Here is an 18,638-nt window from a genome sequence, read left to right on the forward strand (position 1 = left end):
GTTTGAAACTAGAGTTTATACGGTTTTAGGTACAGAATACACTATTAAAAAAGTAATATAAATCAAATAACAAAAAAAAAAATAGTTTGTTAAAACTTGTCTATATGTGTTCCGGTTACAATTTTTCAATAGGGCGTAAAACAAATATAGAAAACCGGGAATTAAAAGGTGAAGAATATTTTTTTTTTTTATCTCACAGAAACTGAATATGCCTTGAATTTAAAGGAATTGAAAAATTTAAGTTCTCAATTTAATTCGTATACATCGTTTATTAAAAATGTAAATATCACATATGTATGTATCTGCATATTTAAATATTTCTTTACTAATCATCATGACACTAGCATAATAAAATTAGTCTTGAAAATACATACACATGTACATACATACAAAATGTGCATATGGAGTTTTTTTTTAATATTAACAATCTTTTCCATGTTAAATGTTTTTTGTAAACTTTTTATTTACAGCTGCGAGTAAAATATAGCAGCAAATTCAAAATTATGTTGATTGCTATTTACGTGTATTTATTTATTTTTAATAATTTTCATATTATAGTGGCATCTACTATATAGCAACAGAAATAAATAAAAGTTTCAAAGCTTGCACAAAATTCACAAAAACAATTAAACTTAAAAACATGTTCACCAAAATTTCGAACTTTTTATTCAGAATCTTTATAAGATTTTCGGGTGTGCAGTTTTGTAGGATCTGCCTCTTTGTAAAGTGCAAGTTTCAAGTCGCTAAAAGTTACCGTTGATTTTTTAGAATTTTTTTTTGTGGAGGGTGTTGCGCATTTTCTTCCATACAAAATGCTTGTGAACTTTGTGGTCATACAAGCGCCTTGGCATATGCAACCAATTTGTGCCCATTAGCGGCTAAAATGGGCTACAAAACTGCATAGCCGCAAATTTTATAAAGATTCTGAATAAAAAGTTCGAGTTGAAAGTTAATTTCTGTGAACTTTGCACAAGCTTTGAAACATTTATTTATGTGGTTTCTATATTATAAATGAAAATTATTAAAGATAAATAAACTCATGTATATAAGTAGCAAGCAACATAATTTTGAATTTTGCTGCTATTATTTTACTGGAAGCTATAAATAAAATGTTACGAAAAACATTTAACATGAAAAACATTGTTAATATTTTAAAACAAATCACTGTATGCACATGTTGTACATATGCAAATATGCAAATTTATCAGTTTTGGAGTTATTGGGTTGACTTGATTAACCTTTGGATGTTCTATGTTATACTAAAACCCAGAATACCATGCGTACACGGAAATCACATATTTTACAGTTTCAATTGCATAAGTGTAGAGTTAAGTCTGGTAAAAAAACTTTCTAACTGGATTTCCCAAAATTTTCATTTTTACAAATTCATGTTTCTAGCATACGGGTTACGATATGTAATTTTAATTTGCATGATTTTCAAGAAATATTTAAATATGCACATACATATGTGATATTTACATTTTTAATAAACGATACACACGTAATAAATTGAAAACTTTAATTATTCAATTCCTTTAAATTCAAGGCATACTCAGTACCTGTAAAATTGAAGAAATAAAAATTCTTTTTGTTATTTAATTTATATTAATTTTTAAATAGTGTATTCTGTACCAAAAATCGTATAAACTGTAGTTTCAAACTTTACAATACTGTATTATTACTGTACAATATTAAAAAAAAAACTCAAAAAACTCTCGTAAAACTTCGAGTTTTTATCAGAATAATAAAATAAATTAAGTATGCACTTTTGTAGCCCCTTAAATTTTTTTAATTTTACTTTTTATGTTTTACGAACAACGCCAACTAGACGTCGTCAAATTAGCGACCTTTGTTATCGTTAACGACAACAGCTGATTTGGCGCTAACGAATGTCGTTAATCTAATCTAAGAATATGAGCGTACATAAAATATGATGAATCAACAAAATGTTGTGAGGGATACGTTTACTGAATAGCTAAATTATTAAAATTGTCGTTTAGCTGACTTAACAATAACAAGAGTTGTTAAAATCGCGTAGTCACTGGTCACCATAGTTATAACGCAAACCCACATATCTGAACAATCAGTTGTATGGGAGCTATTAGTGAACCGATTTCCATTATTTTCATAAATAGTTAAGGTAATATCAATAGGCAATCACTTGCAAAATTTTAGAAAAAAACAGAACAGTTAAAATTTTGCAATTTTTGAATTGAATTTAAAAGGTCCCAGTTAAGGAAGATCATCTATCAAAACCTTTCCCCAGAAAATGGTTCAAAACCGGGGCACAGTGTTACACTGAGTCAAAAACACAATGGTTTTTTCAACCAAGGTATGGTTTGATTTTTCATGGTTAATAAGCCGATTGTAAGAAATGTGATTCAAGTTGAACATTTGAGAACAACTTCGTATATAAGGCAGTGGCTGAACGTGCAGAGGTGCTTGCTGTTATTTGTTGGCTTCCAGCAGTACGAATGCCGTCAGCGCGATGCAAAATAATTTTAAGTTTCTTCTGTTCTTGGTTTTTCTTTATCACGAAAAAGCATCTGTTAAGTGCAGAGCTAAATTAAACGACGAAGAAAATTTATTTAAGTTGAACATTTAAAGACAAATTTATAAAGCGGCTATAGCTGAGTGTGCAGAGATGCTTGCTGTTACTTGTTAATCCCGTCAGAGGCAACGTGTTAATATGGTTATAAACTCTGTTGTTTTGTATCTCCGAATTATGAAAAAGCACCTGTGAAGTGCAGAGCATAAACGTATTGAAACGAAAAAATCGTCCACCAAAAGTTTGGTTAATGTAAACAAAAGTGTGGTTAATATAACCAAATAATTGTTGAAAACATCAACCAAGGCATTGTTAATATTAACCAAAACTCACACTGATTCCTTTTCAAGTTTGAATTTGGTAACATTAAGCACTTTTTGGTTGATTTTTTGCTCAGTGTGTAAACTTCCGTCCTAAATATCTCAAAATTTTTACGTGATAAAGATTTTCTGAAAACGACATCGTAATCTAGAGGCCAAAATTAAGTTTACGTGTATAGTCGTTTAACTCTGATATTTCAAAACGGTAAAATTTACCTACAGTGTAATTAATACATAATTAATTTTTATTAACACTTGCCTGCACTCCTTTTCGCAATCTGCGCTTCAATTAATAGGGTTTTTATTCAAGTATTTTATTTAATTTATTTTTCTTTTCATTTCAGGAAGCATATAAAAATTCCAATGTTTGCCAACGGAAATGTCCTTGGCTTGGAGGACATCAAGCGTTGCATTGCCGAAACCGGCGTGGAGGGTGTGATGACTGCCGAAGGCAATTTACACAATCCAGCCATATTTACTGGAAAATCAATGAAAACTTGGGATATTGCAAGCGAGTATCTAAACTTTGTGCGGAAATATCCATGCCCTGTTTCTTATATCCGGGGACATTTATTTAAAATCTTCCACCATTTGTATGTAGATATAGTTTTCCTTGTATGATGTCTAAATATTTTTTATTTATGTATTTTATATTTGAATAAAAAGGATGAATTTACGACCGAATTCAGCGTTGCGGGAAGAATTAGCTGTGTCCAATCAGTTGGAGCATTTTCGTACCGTGGTAGATAAGATTAAAAGCAAATATGAACCATACCATTTAGGCGCAAAAATATATGATGTTGAGGAGGTGGACCCCAGTATTTTGTTTATCAAGCAGGGTGTTGGTATTTATTTACTTAAGTGTTGATTATATGTTCACTTGCAACACACACACTGCGTATGCGTAATTAAGTGTTGTAATCTCACTCAAGGCACGTACACGCAGTAGTGAGCACGCAATAAACACATTTTCACACAGATTTCCGTTTCATATTAATTTATATGTAACCACGTGCTTAATGATTTGAGTATCGCTTTTCATTTCAGTTTAATTTATCTTTGCCACCATGGCTTTGTCAACCATACATTCGTTTGACTCCTGAGACACACAAACAAATAATTGCTGAGAAGATGCGCCTTGCTGAGGACCCTAATCGTCCTAAACGTCAATTTTTCGATATCGAAGGAAATGAGATCTCCCGCAAGCGCATGAAGAAGCTACGTAGGCGCATGCGACGGCCCAATATACCGGAAGGAAAACATGTGCGCAGTTTAGAATGTTGTAGTCAATGTGCTAATCCTGTGGGTAATAAATGTGAATATCGTTTGTGTCGCACTTGCTGTCGCGATAAATGTTACTCTGAAGATCATGATTGCCTCGGGCATGGTATTATGATTAAATCTCGAATTGTTAAATCAAAATTATTTAAATGTCAAAATGAGGGCAAAAGAGAGTATGTTTTATCAGAGGATGTGGAAGACATGCCTGTACAGTGTTCTAAAGATATAGATTAGGCCAATAGTTTACCTAACGACGAGAACAACGACGAGGGAACAGTTGATTTTAAATTATGAAACTAAACTTGCTATTAGTTCAAACTGATATACATACATTTATAAACATATACCATACATAGTCAAGTTGCTTAAAGTTGTTTGTGTATACTATTCCTACCATAAGGAATACTCAAATAAAAGTTATATGTGCCTGGGTATGAGAAAAAGGTGTTATCAACCAAAAAAATTTTAATTTGTTCTATGACGGTTTCTGATATCTATGTATATATCTCGAGTGAAAAAGAAATTTTGGTTGATAACAGCCAATATAAATCTACTTATTTTTTTATTCATATAAGAAAAAAAGGTGAGTAAATCACCACCTTACTAATTTCAGATGTGCTAGTGTAAATTTATTAGCAGGGAACGAATTTTATGGAAATTGCCTTTTTTTCTGCTAAAGAGATAGAGTATATTTGATTAAGAATGTCCGCGATTTAGCTTTCCCTGATTCCATATATGTGTACCCAGTTAATGTTACCTTCTTTTGCCTTTTCTACCTTTAATTGCAAAGGGCAAAGAAAGGGCTTTATTCCTGATAATATGAAAGCAAGGACCGTAAATAACAGTTACGTTTTTTTCAACAGTTAAACTTGGCCAGATATTTTTAAGTCGAAAATAAAAGTATTTTCCTAATAATAAACAAACCGCTTATCCAAATTAAACAAGTTTGGTATCAACTGAAAGAGGACTAAAATAGCTTTAAAACTGAAATGTCTAAACGAGGAAAGCCAGCGGAAAGCCAGATATTGAAAAATATTTCAATATAAAATGTTTTTAATTACCATAGAACAAACCCTGGGTCAGGTATATGCATTTCTTTTGTATTCGATTATAGAAATAAATATAAATAGAAGTGGTAACCTTCGTTCGTTCTGTTTAAAAGCTATTTAAGTCCTCTTTCATTTGGTACCAAATTTTTTTAATTTGGACAAGCGGTTTGTTTACTATCTTTTATTTCTTGCTTAGAACATTTTGTCTCCTTTTACTTTTTGAAATAAACATTTCTTTGCTGGACATTCTTTTCCATTGTGTTGTTTTTTTATTTTAATCTTTTCATATACACATACGCAAGCCTGTCAACTATCCTTAGCTATAAGGTGCCATATTGAGGATAAAAAAGTGCCGAAATGCATGATACAAAAAAGAAGGTAGTTTCAATAAACAACTTTTGACGGATAATAAAATTTTTTGAAGTTTCATAATTTGTGAGTATTATCAACGGCCTTGCCACTTTGATAATATTAAAACAATAAATCGGAGTATTTTCTTTCCCATATTTATACCAATGTAATAACATTTTAAATCAAAAACCATTATCAGTACTTGGTACTGTTAAAGGAGACTTCATCGTAATTGTTCTCTTCATTTTGTAATAAAAACCACGGGCGCATTTTTCTGTTTTTTTTATTAATGCCATCTTGCGATTTAAAAATCAAATTCTAAAGAATGTTCTTCCCAAATGAAACCTTTTTATATTTAGGTTCAAATTTGCTTTTAAATTTCTCATCAGATTTTGCAAAAAAATAGGCTTTTAGCATCATTAAATTTCACAAATTAATTTATGCAAAACACCTGAAGAAGGCTTGAACAGACCGCCCTCCGATAAACAGCTAACAGATCGTCGTTTAAAGTACAAAACCGTGTATCAACAAAATGCACAACTGCGTATGTGAGGTTGCATAAATTATTTAGAAGAGAGTAAAACACTCACATTTCAAAATGGTTCTCTTTTTTACAAAGAAATCGCATTTCAGGACGAATGGATAAGGGTTGAGCCAAGAGCTTGTGTGAGCAAATCCAATTTTTGGAGAAAAATGTCAGTTACGCGGTTTTGCAGTTACACATTCTTCATGCGTTCTGAAACCTAGTCGTCAACCCCATTTGCGAAATCATTTAGCCGGCATGATTTTCTAGTTCATCATATTGAATGTACTGATAAAATCTCTGCTTAAAAAAATATATTTCTTCCAGTAATCAGGTAGCATGAATTTGATGAAATGCCATAATTTTATTAAAAGTCAAATGGTTAGCAACAACAACGAATGTCATTAAATGAAACTACCTTCTTTTTTGTATCATGCCGAAATGTGCCAAATAGAAAAATAAATGTGCCAAAAAAGGTTAAATCCTTCCCATTAAAAAATAAAGTAAGAAGCACATTTCTAAAACAAAAATGCAATGCCGAAATAAGATAAACCGCTTGAATAACCTTAGAAATTAGAAAATTTTAGTTGAGAAAAAGAAGTACACGCAAAAAATTTCACAAAAATGTATTGAAATATTACTATTTTTCAAAAGTCCCATTTTGGCACTTTGTGCCAAATGGAAAAATTAAGTGCCATTTGAAGTAAAATAGGGACAAAAATGGCACGGTTTGAGCCAAGTTGGCAGCCCTGCTTCCAACAACTTACTTACTTTTTTGTTTACTTATTCTTTAGAACGTTCCTGATGATATGTTAACATATATTTCAAACGCTTTCTGTTTATTCCGGCTGTGAAATGGGATTATCCGGAATGTATAAAGAAACGCAGCCAATTTTTCGAAAGTGTCATTTTGGCACATTGTGCCAAATTGAAAAATTAAATGCCATTCGATGTAAAATAGGGCTAAAAATGGCACGGTTTGAGCCAAGGTGGCAGCCCCACACATACGCAAATTGGAGAATGAAAGATGGTTTCTGACTTATTATTCTTCACCGATATGATGGCACATTTGCAAAACTTGAATTTGCCTCTACAAGGAGAGAATAAAAATGTTTTTGATTTGTCGGAAAATATTTTATGTTTTGAAACTAAACTACGTCTATTTATTCATGATTTCAAAAAAAAATAATATTTCATCATTTTCTTTGCCGATTTGAAATTATTTAAATGTACGTTCGCATACTTCATAAACCCTTTTTACAATATCCGAAATACTCCTTTTTAAGAAAAGCGAAGAAGAGTTGGAGTTTTTTGAATTAAAAGAAGATAAGGCACTGGAAATTTATTTATTTATTTATTTATTTCAGTCATCGAAACAGAATTTCTTACAGACTATGATCATGTTTTGATATTTAATTAAACAGTGCAAAAAGGCTTAACTTAAAACAAGAAAGGCTAACATTAAAATTAATTTGCGGAGCGAATGTGTTACAAAGGCGAATGATTCTGGCTATCGGCTCGTTATAAGAGTAAAGCGACTTATGTGAACCCTCAATAAACTTTCTGGGATTTCTGAGATTTATATTAGATTCTTGTACTCGAAAAAGAACAAATATTTCTGGGCAATCAATATTGCCAGATAAAACATTGTAAGCAAATAGCAGCGACAGATACGACCTTCTGTCCGCTAGAGATTGTAAGCCAAGGAGTTTCCTCCTTGATACGTAACTTGGAATATCATTTTCAAAAAACACTCTTTTCATAGCAAATCTGGTAAATTTTCTTTGAATCATCTCTACTTTATCAGAGTACTTTGTGTAGTATGGGTTCCATATAATCGCCCCATATTCTAAAATACTCCTTACCAAAGCAATATAGAGTGTCTTCAGAGTCATAGGGTCCTTAAAATCTTTGGTGTTCCTAATTATGAAACCTACCATCGAATACGCTTTAGATGAGACCAGATCAATATGTTTTGAAAAAGTTAATTTGGTGTCAAAGATAATTCCTAAATCCTTAATTTCGGATTTACGCAACAAATCAACGCCATCCAGAGAATAGTTGAAGGTATGGACATATGCGCGGCGGCTATAGGAAACAACGCAACATTTGCTAATGTTTAGGCTTAGGTTATTGACGGTACACCAATTTAAGAATATGTTTAAATCTTGCTGGAGTTTTTGGCAATCAAGAAGATTATTGATATTGAGGAATATCTTAACATCATCTGCGAACATTAAGCACTTGGACGATATGATATGCGACGGTAAGTCATTTATAAAAAGTAAAAACAACAGAGGGCCAATGTGAGTTCCTTGAGGAATGCCTGATGTGGCATAGACCTCAGTGTTCGAGCTTATTGAGTTTATTATCACCGATAATTTTCTACCAAGAAGAAAACTTCTGAAAAAGTTCAGTAAAGTGCCGGAAACACCAAATTTGTTGAGCTTCAGTAATAGAATGTTATGATCAACTTTATCAAAAGCTTTTGAGAAGTCGGTGTATATGACATCGAGCTGCGAATGTTGTTCCATTGCAGTGATAATGTGATTTGAAATAAGAGACAGATTAGTTACTATTGATTTCCCTGGCAAAAACCCATGTTGGCAGCTGGTTAGGGCATGCTGAACATGTTCGAGTAACTTTTTGTTAAGTATGTGATCGAAAATTTTAGGAAAGACCCCCTGCTTTACAATAGCTCGATAGTTGGAGATGAGACTTTTGTCTCCAGATTTGAAAATGCAATATAAAGCTTTTTCATATTTTCAATTTTTGTTACAACGTATAACGCTAGGCGCACATTGCATCCGAGAGGCCGACCAATTTCGGCCGAACAATTTTGGCCGTCCGAACTGATGTGCACACTTAACCAGATTATTTCGCAACCGTATTTGTACGCATAAATCTAGTTATACCCGAGTGCACTTGTGCACAAGGATATTATAACTTTGTTCACATAACGGTTGTTTGTAACAGGCAAAACGAATCGTCCGTCTGTGTACACGATAACTCGAGTAAAAATTGAGATATCTTAACGAAACTACGTATGTGTACTTCTCTTCGGCGTAGGACGGATGGTACTAAAAATGGTCAAAATCGGGCAATAACCGAGTAAAAATTGAGATATCTTAACGAAACTTGGTATGTTTACTTCTTTTCGGCGTAGGACGGATGGTATTGAAAATGGGCAAAATCGGGCGTGGTTATGCCTGCCTCCCATATAATGGTAGTTTTGAGAAATACGAAAACTTCGATATTTTAGAAACTACTGAAGTTAATTCACTCAAAATTGATATTTACACACAATCAATTTTAGGTGAAAAATAAGAATATTGTAAATTTTTGGAAAATGGGCGTAGCCATTCCCGCTTATGATTACACGTGTATATCTTGGGAACCGCTCCACCAATTTCTCCCAAACTTGACACGGTTGTTGGTCTTGGTACAACATTTAACGGTATTTTGGAGAAATACGAAATCTTCGATAAATCAGTAAATACCGGAGCTAATTTATCCAAAATTGATGTTTGCAATAATTCTTTGGCATAAAATACGATTATGATAAAATTTTTGAAAATGGGCCTGGCACCGCCCACTTATGATCAGCGCCGTTACTCTGTATTCCGATGCGATAGCAAACTTCCGGAAATTCGGAATATTGGCACCCTATAATGCGACAAGCGTATTGAAAATTGCCCTTTTTGCATTCATTTTTACCCCTTTCGCATTTTAGTCACTCTGTAATGCGTAAACGAAAGCCAAACGGCTTCTTCTATCGCAATTCGCGTTCGATAGCAATCTACAAACTACCTTTAATAAAGAAAGATTTTTAAAATCTTTTGAACCAATATGATGTAATATTTTATTTTGTAAGCAGCGATTGTAAAACAAAATGATTTTCGTTATTTATTTCACGAATATACATACATACATACATACATAATTAAGATTCAATATCAAAATTTTTACGCATGTATTTTTATAATTTTAATTTAATAACTTATATTAAGTATACCGCACTCGAATAATTATAAAATACTTCTAATAGGTACATACTAGGGATGTTGCAAATGTGAAATTTTAGACATCCGCGGATGCGAATGTGGATGCGGATGTCTAACAGCTAACATCCGCGGATGCGTATGGGAATGTCAAGTATTTTTAAGAAATAACCAGGTAAGTAAACTAAGTTATTTAGGTAGATAAAAAAATTTAAAAGTTAGTAATTTTAAATAATGTTTATTTTACTTAGTTCTTGAATTTAAAAATTTAAAATTTTATTTAATAAAAAGTAATGAGAATTCCATCGGGGCTGCAAATGTCGGATGTATCCTCCTGACTTTCATGTTCACTTGAAGACTCTAGCATAATGGTGAGATCGTTGTTTAAACAGCGCTTACAAACCAAACCAGATGTGTCAGGTTTTTCTGAAGCTTTTTTAAAAGAAATCTTCATTCTCATTCCTTTAGCAGTTTCAGAATTTGGGGAACTTGTAACGTCATCAGCCTTTCTCGATTTTAGTTTTTGTAATTCATTTTAATGGGTCTTCTGCGACTGGTTTGAAGAATTTGTGCTTATAGCGAGCTAGATAGCTGGATATGGAAAATAAATTGTTATTTTCCAGGAATGAAAATTTTGAAAATATTGTTTTTAAGATCCCGGTTGCCAGCCGAATCAGATGAGAATATTGTTATTTTTTTAAAAACAAGCACCCCGTTTTTTATAATCATTTGAATTATTGGAATCACGAATGATGAGGGTTTCAGATAGTTACGTAATTCTTACCTAATTAAAAGTCGGACCTATAGCTTTTTAAATATTTCAGCATCGATTCCCTATTGTAGGAGCTTAATCTTTCACTTTAATTAGCAAAGAAGGGAGACGTAGGGGGGGAGTTTTACCACAGAGGCCTTTAGGCAAGGCTCGAATATACATATTTATCTATGAAAAAATATTGCCCGACAAGTAAACAAAATTACTGCTTTTAAAATTTGTCCTTAAAATTAATTCCCCAAAGAGCCACATTTGATGTGATTGAAACGAATATATCGTCACCTGAAATGCAAAAAGATGTAACAACACCATAACTGATGTGGGAGTTGAAATTCGATGAAATCCGTCATATGAATCAAAAACTGAATTTTGAATTTGTTACTAGTTATTAGTTACGACTTTTTGCATTTCAGCGACGATGTTTGTTACGTCTTTTTGCATTTCAGGTGACGATATGTAACATCAAGAGCAAATCATGACAATTTGGTTTAAAATTACAGTGCACACTTTCTTCTTTTATGCCTAGTAGTTTTTTTAAAATTGGTCCAAAAAAATCTTAATAAAGAAAGAAATGCAGGTATTAAAAGAAGAGAAAATAAAATATATATATTATTAAAAGACTATCTTCTCTTTGACGTACGTCAAAGGTCAAGCAGAAGTGGGAACTTGTATAACTGCTCGATTATATAGCTTAAGAAATAATAAGTTTAAAGACATTTTTATCAATGTTGATAAATATGACATTTAACCAGTTTTGTTACACAAATACTCCAACGACCACAGGCAAAAAATATTGACTACAATTTGTCATTTTGTTTGCCAGATATACGTTTTATCGATGCATTTGCACAACATTCGCATTCGCAAAAGCTCCGCATTGATTATTGCGAATGCGAAAGCGAAAGCGAATGTTAAAATTAATGCGGAAGCTCCGCGAATGTATAGTAAACTAACTAGAGGCATTGCCATTCGGTGTCAAAAAGCTCTCTGCTTAAGCCAAACAGAAAGGGGCAAAAGCTTTCATTTGACACGACAACGTTCAAAAATGTATACTTCTCATTCCACGGTAATCGATACCGAATGAAACGAAAATAAACTTAAGAATTTGAGTGTATTTCTTCTAGTAAGTAAGAGTAAATAAATCTAACTTTCAAGACTGAAAGCCAAAATTCCGAAATTTATCTCAAAATCAGATTTTTTTTTACTTTAGGTTGTACCATTTATAAACCCATATGAGAGGTTAATTTTTTTCAAAATATACAAGACTGATTTTCAAGTCTATTATCTTGTTTGCATTGTTTAAGCCGTCTGTGGAGAGAACAATTCGTTAGCATTGTAACGGCGTAATTTTCTAATTTTTTAGGCAAGTACTAAATATTTTATTATATATTGAAGCAAAGCATATTTTAATGTCACGCCCGTCACAAAATACACAAAATAGTTATTTTTTGAAGGAAAACACATATTGGATAGTGTAAAAAAGCTCACGAAAGTAACGCTATGACACCGGGGAATATGTACTAATTGCTTTAAAGTATTTATATGCTTTTATTTTCGAAAAAAGAACGAAAGGTCACGCCCGTCACATGTCACACCCGTCACAATTTAAAGTTTGACAAACTTCAATAAATTCGGCCAAGGACTGCTACCGTTACTTATCTGCTAAACTGAAATGTGTCATATATCAGCGATGATAAAGCTAATCATAATAAGGAATGTTGCTCGAGCGATGGGAAAACTTAAGCTATGCTGTCACGGATAAAAAGAAACCGTTACTTCGCTTGTCTGGGCAAAAACAGTATCTATTACTACGTTTATACGCATGCACAAGTCGCTTTAATTCATTTCGCCGCGATTCAAAACATATGTATAAACTGAATTTCAATTCGCTTTGAAAGAGCGAAGTGTTTTGGCTTACACTCCATTTCAAATCGGTAGTTTAATTCTCCAGACAGTTAGAAAGAGTGTATAAACACCGCTCTCACTCAAAGCGAATTGGAAATCAGCTTTTCCGCTATAAACGTAGTATAAAACGGTTTTAACAGGTAACGGCCTCGGTTAGACAGGTAACAGCCTCATACTATTCAAAAATAAGGTACTTTACAATTGCTCAGGCATACAGTGGAGATGAAGAGTCCGATCAAGGATTATCCCGGCTTTAAGTGGCAGAATCTTATATGTGTTCGTAAAATCCGATCTTTTGAGAAATAAAGTTAGTTTAGTTGTCTAATAATGTGTATTTATGTATTCATGCTCAACTTGTCACACCCGTCACAAAGTCAAGTTACACCCGTCACTGTTGAATTTGGAACATGTAATTTATAATTTATAAGCAACTTTGGCGTAAATGTTGAGAATGTTTATTTAACTATACAACGAACTATTTAAAACCATAAGCAGAAGACATAATTAGCAGAAAAACTCTGATCAAAGTACATAAGTAGTAGCTAATTTGGTTTGCGTACTCGTCACACCCGTCACAGTGACTAAAATTCAGATGACTCGTTCAGATTAAATTGTTTTTAAAAATTGTTTTTCAAGGCATTGTGTATATCTCGGAAACCTATTAGAAAATACTCGTTTTAAAGAATTTTATATTACAGTTTAAGAATGTGAGTTGAAATGTCACACCCGTCACCGTGGAATGAGCCATATGTATTCAAAAAAATAATAATTAAAAATTTAAAAAAATATCAAAATTGTATGCATGTCCGCTTGCCACAAAAGAGGTCAATGCGATAATTAGCTATTTCTTTTCATACCTCATCGACCGCAGAGATTGTAACCAGTGCTTACGAACTAAGCATTTTTAAGTCTCTAAAGGCAGTGTCATACGATTGGGCGTTTGCGCAAAATTTGGTGCATCTCGCATCCCAATCGTGTGAATGTACAACTATTTTTCTTTATCCCAACCACGACAAACAATTTGTCCAAATTTTCTCAATAGAAGTTCGCTGTATTGTACCAATCGTGTGACCACAAAAAAATGTTCCCAATTTTTTCATTTTGTACCAATAGCCCAATAAAAAAAATTTACAAATATGTTTGTACAAATATACCATTCCTGTGACAGAGCCTTAAGGAAATCGCATGCTTAACAAAACGACTGAATTTGAATATTTTAATTTTTCGTTTTATTTGCAGTCAAACAACTTTCAAAATTAAGCACATATGAAATAATCTTATTTGTTTTATTTGGCCAGTATTTAGCTATTAGCTTGTGATAGTTAAAGGAAACACGTCTAATATGTGGGCCGACTTCCAAAATGTATGATTGCAATGTACGTATACAGTTTGACTGCGGTGTGTGCACAACGTATCTATGCTTAGTTAATATAAGTAAAACACGAGACACTCGATTTTAATTTATTATTTATTTCCCTACTATGTAGGGCAGCCGTTCACTACAAGTGCGCACATAAAAAGTCAAAATACAAGGGCAGAACTTATTATTTAATTATTAAATCTAACTAATAGCTGTCCGTTGATTGTTGTTGTTGCTCGTTGCCAAACTGAAGCCGTAATGGGGTGTCAGCGCTTTTGGTGGGAAATGGTTCGTGTTGGTCGTTATGCTACTGCTTGCGCTGCACCGAACTGACAAAGCGGATGCGCGTGCAGACTAGCGAGCGTCAGCACCTTTTCAGTGGAAGTAGCTTTTCGTTGATCGAGAGCCAATTTGTTGAGAAGTCAATTCGCTGAGAAGTCAATTGCTTACTGNTATAGTGTAAAATTCCCCTCATTACGTCGATCGTCGCATTTGTTTTCATTAAGAGGTCGTAACCAATTATTCCGTCACAGCTATCAAGGTAAGGTAGTATAAATAAAGGGGTGGTTCTGCCGAGGACATTCAAGAGACATTCTGAGGTGATCTTAGTTTTGCCATGAATAGATTGGTCTGAAAATGGGGTATTTGAGGGTTTTATTCCCTTCAAAACATCTAAGTTCTTAATATAATTTTTCGATGCTCCTGTATCGATCAAGAATTTAAGCTTTACACCTCCTAGTGTCCTTGAAATGTAAGGGAGGAGGGATTGTCCTCTAAAAAATTAACTTCTTCTGAAGTTCCTAGCTCGTCCTCGTCGTAACCAAAATTGGTTTCTGTATCGTCGTATTGATCGTAAGTATAATAGTGGTTATCGTAGGTCCTTTCGTCATGGTCCTTTGCTTGAGGATCGACTTGCTGCGCTAAGCTATTAATCCTTTGAACCTTTGCTATTGGCTGCCTGTCCGAACCTATTGGTCTTTTTACTGCTTTGTCTTGGAAGTTAAGACCTGCTGGTCTTGAAGATCCCTGGGCGTTAGTATTTGCATTAAGGGCAGGTTTACTATAGTTCAGTAAAGGTCTCTGATCGTACGATGTCCTTGGGAGTCGGTTAGATGTACCTTGCATCCTATTGGTAGGAAGTTGGTGGTTCGGTTTGTTTAGTACAAACCGGGACGTTGAGGCATCAACCACCATGGGCTCGGGTCCGGTCTGTCCTTGCGTTTGCTGGGAGATTTGTTTGTAATGGGGTGAATTAAAGTGATTCTGACGTTCCGTATAGGTGGCAAAAGTGTTCGCAAATGCCGTGCGCTGGTGGTTGGATTGTAACTCCTGCGCCAGCGCCAAAGCTGAAGGCATGTCCTTTGACCTAGACGAGAACAGAATGTCGCACATTGGTTGCCGCAGCCCAGATATGAATGTCCTAAGGGCATCCTGTCTGTACTTCTGGCTAAGGGAATTTATTAGCTCCGTATTGCCTTCGTTCACCATGATGGTCTTGTTGATTAGAAGCGTTAGCTTCTTCTCAACCTCATCATAAAATTGCGTGACCGTCGACGGTCTTGCCTCAACGTTACCATCTCTTGCTCAATGAGATGGGCCGGTCTCTTGTCGGCGTCCGTAAATTCAAGCCTAGCTATAATGGCCTTAAGGTTCAGGACTGTATTGAATGAAGACAGAACTAAATCAGCCCTTCCTACAACCCTATTCCTTATGATTGCTACCGCCTGGTAGTGACGGGAGCTACCATCATAAGGCTCAAACAATTTGTAGGCAGCAAATGCCGCTTGTCTCTAATTTGTATTTGTATTGTACCAATCGTGTGACCTCAAAAAAATGCTCCCAGTAAAAAAATGTACAAATATGTTTGTACAAATATACCAATCCTGTGACAGAGCCTTAAGGAAATCGCATGCTTAACAAAACGACTGAATTTGAATATTTTAATTTTTCGTTTTATTTGCAGTCAAACAACTTTCAAAATTAAGCCAACATATGAAATAATCTAATTTGTTTTATTTGGCCAGTATTTAGCTATTAGCTTGTGATAGTTAAAGGAAACACGTCTAATATGTGGGCCGACTTCCAAAATGTATGGTTGCAATGTACGTATACAGTTTGACTGCGGTGTGTGCACAACGTATCTATGCTTAGTTAATATAAGTAAAACACGAGACACTCGATTTTAATTTATTATTTATTTCCCTACTATGTAGGGCAGCCGTTCACTACAAGTGCGCACATAAAAAGTCAAAATACAAGGGCAGAACGTATTATTTAATTATTGAATCTAACTAATAGCTTTCCGTTGATTGTTGTTGTTGCTCGTTGCCAAACTGAAGCCGTAATGGGGTGTCACCGCTTTTGGTGGGAAATGGTTCGTGTTGGTCGTTATGCTGCGCTGCACCGAACTGACAAAGCGGATGCGCGTGCAGACTAGCGGGCGTCAGCACCTTTTCAGTGGAAGTAGCTTTTCGTTGATCGAGAGCCAATTTGTTGAGAAGTCAATTCGCTGAGAAGTCAATTGCTTACTGTTGATTTTGTTGTGACGAAATGGCAAGCGGATGCGCGTGTTGACCAGCGGGGTGTCAGCACTTTATGGAAGGGTATCAACCTCTCGCTGGTGTTAACTCTCCCCCTTCTAAAATCGGCCGTCCTCGGGCGCGCCATCGTTCTGTCCAGGGGCCTTGGTAATATGATTCTCTATCAAATTTATAACAATGCGTTTCTGTCGATTCTTCCTCCAGCGAAATATAGTCAGCGCTATGACCACCGAGATAATCAATCCACTAAGGGAACTAAACATTATGATTGAGTTTATATTAATTTTGTACCTTAGTGTTGCGATATGTCTTAAATTCCGTATTTTGACTTCGTCTAGATATGGTAATGACAGCGTTGCAATGTTCTCGGTAAACTTAATATCTTGTGCCATGGGAGCCTCCGGAGTCAGTTGGTACTCATTCTTGTGGTTGATGTAACTACTGTCGTTAATGGTCACTTTGCTTTTGAATGTAATTAGGTATGTGGCATTTACGGTGATCATTGATTTGTCTTCTTGTTGTATTTCCGCGTAGCGATTGTTAATTATAACGACACCATCGTCTACCATTTCTATGGGCGATATGTTGTGGGCGGATGTAGTCCTACACGTTCCTGTGTAGTTGTTTAGTAGCTGTTGTAAACATGGGTTTGTCGTGCTTTGAATTTCCTCGCAGAACGTCGATGCGACCGCTTTTTTGCATTTATCAACTAGCCTGTATTGCTTATTACATTTTGCTACTACATTAGTTTCTAATATTATAATCCTATTGTCGTGCACTACTGGGTATATTCTTGTTTTATTGCATACATTGTTAATTTTTGGATATTTTATTACAAAAACGACAATCTCGTTGTTTTGCAGTATCTTAAGCTTAGAATTCATAACGACATCATTAATGCTAATGGCAAAGCCCTTTTCGGTCTTGATAATAGTCTCGACTTCTTGGCTATCCAACAGGACAGGGTTTATAATATTAAGTTTCCCTAACGTGATGGAAAGAGCTATGTTATTTAGTTCGGCAATCGCGGCCCTATTTCTGCTACTGATAAGGTTAAATAAATTAGCCGTATCTATTTCTGCTTGTTTAGTGTGTGCTAACAGTTGGTTTATGGTTCTCGGTAGTTTATTGATCTGGATTTGCAACTCTGAATTTATTTTAATCTGCTGCTCATTTGCTTCTATAAGGCTTTCTTCTTTTTGCTGAAATCATCGAAATCTGGGGTTCCTGCAATATACTTAAGGTCGGTGCCAATAAAGTTCAGACTACGAGAATGTCGGTGGTGAATTCTTAGTACTCCTAAAAGATTTGTAATTTGGTCCGAGTCGAGTTGTAGCAGTTTCTTTATGTGCGTATGTGGAAAAAGCTCACCGTAGTTGTTTGTTTCTTCGACAATTTTTTCTAATACGGTTAGGTTCGTTTGGTGGGTTAGGTAGTCGTATCCCGTAAAGGTAGCAACCAGTCCGTCAGATATCGGTATTTAATTAGAATACGAATAGTCTAGCAGCTCCGCTGTGCCGCGATAGAATATCAGTAACCTGGAATGAAAAATGTCACCTAAGATTACTTTTGTGAACACGTGTGTTACCAATCAATACAGTGGTCCCTAAATCCTTTGCCACCGTTTTTTCCACATAAACCTTGGAAAATTTATTACCAATGCGTTTGTTAGTTTTGACAAAAACCCTATCACCAGGCTGGAATAATTTCGTTATTTTATTTTCATTACATCTTCGGAGTTCTATGTCCTGCGCTTACTGATTCGAGTCTTAATTTCTTCTTTCAGACTATCTGGAATCGAACTGATAACTTCTATTGGTTTTTGTTTCGTGACAGAATGGACTGATCTATTGTATTGTTCTGTAGCAAGCAAGACTATATCGGTGGTATCGCTTGTTCCGTGCGCTAATTTAATACAGTGCGCAATCTCCGTTAGAGTGCTGTGGAAACGCTCGATTTGTCCGTTAGAACTGCTATGGGTATGGAGG

General features: G+C 34.7%; 1 protein-coding gene across 8 annotated transcripts in view; it reads left to right on the forward strand.

Annotated features, from left to right (window-relative positions):
* The window catches only part of LOC108358294 (tRNA-dihydrouridine(16/17) synthase [NAD(P)(+)]-like), a 329,073-nt gene extending 324,481 nt beyond the window's left edge, over positions 1 to 4,592 (forward strand). For 7 of the 8 annotated variants that reach the window (XM_017609534.1, XM_017609537.1, XM_017609530.1 and 4 more), the window contains 3 exons: positions 3,213 to 3,461; positions 3,535 to 3,709; positions 3,916 to 4,592. In XM_017609534.1, coding sequence (XP_017465023.1) covers positions 3,213 to 3,461; positions 3,535 to 3,709; positions 3,916 to 4,383 — 892 coding nt within the window. In that variant the 3' untranslated portion in view covers positions 4,384 to 4,592. The remainder of the gene's footprint in view (positions 1 to 3,212; positions 3,462 to 3,534; positions 3,710 to 3,915) is intronic. The other variant, XM_017609531.1, reaches the window with a different exon arrangement.
* The last annotated feature ends 14,046 nt before the right edge of the window (positions 4,593 to 18,638 follow it).

This window comes from Rhagoletis zephyria, unplaced genomic scaffold, assembly GCF_001687245.7.
Source record: "Rhagoletis zephyria isolate East Lansing unplaced genomic scaffold, Rhagoletis_zephyria_1.1 Rzeph_scaffold_00232, whole genome shotgun sequence".
Lineage (NCBI taxonomy): Eukaryota > Metazoa > Arthropoda > Insecta > Diptera > Tephritidae > Rhagoletis > Rhagoletis zephyria.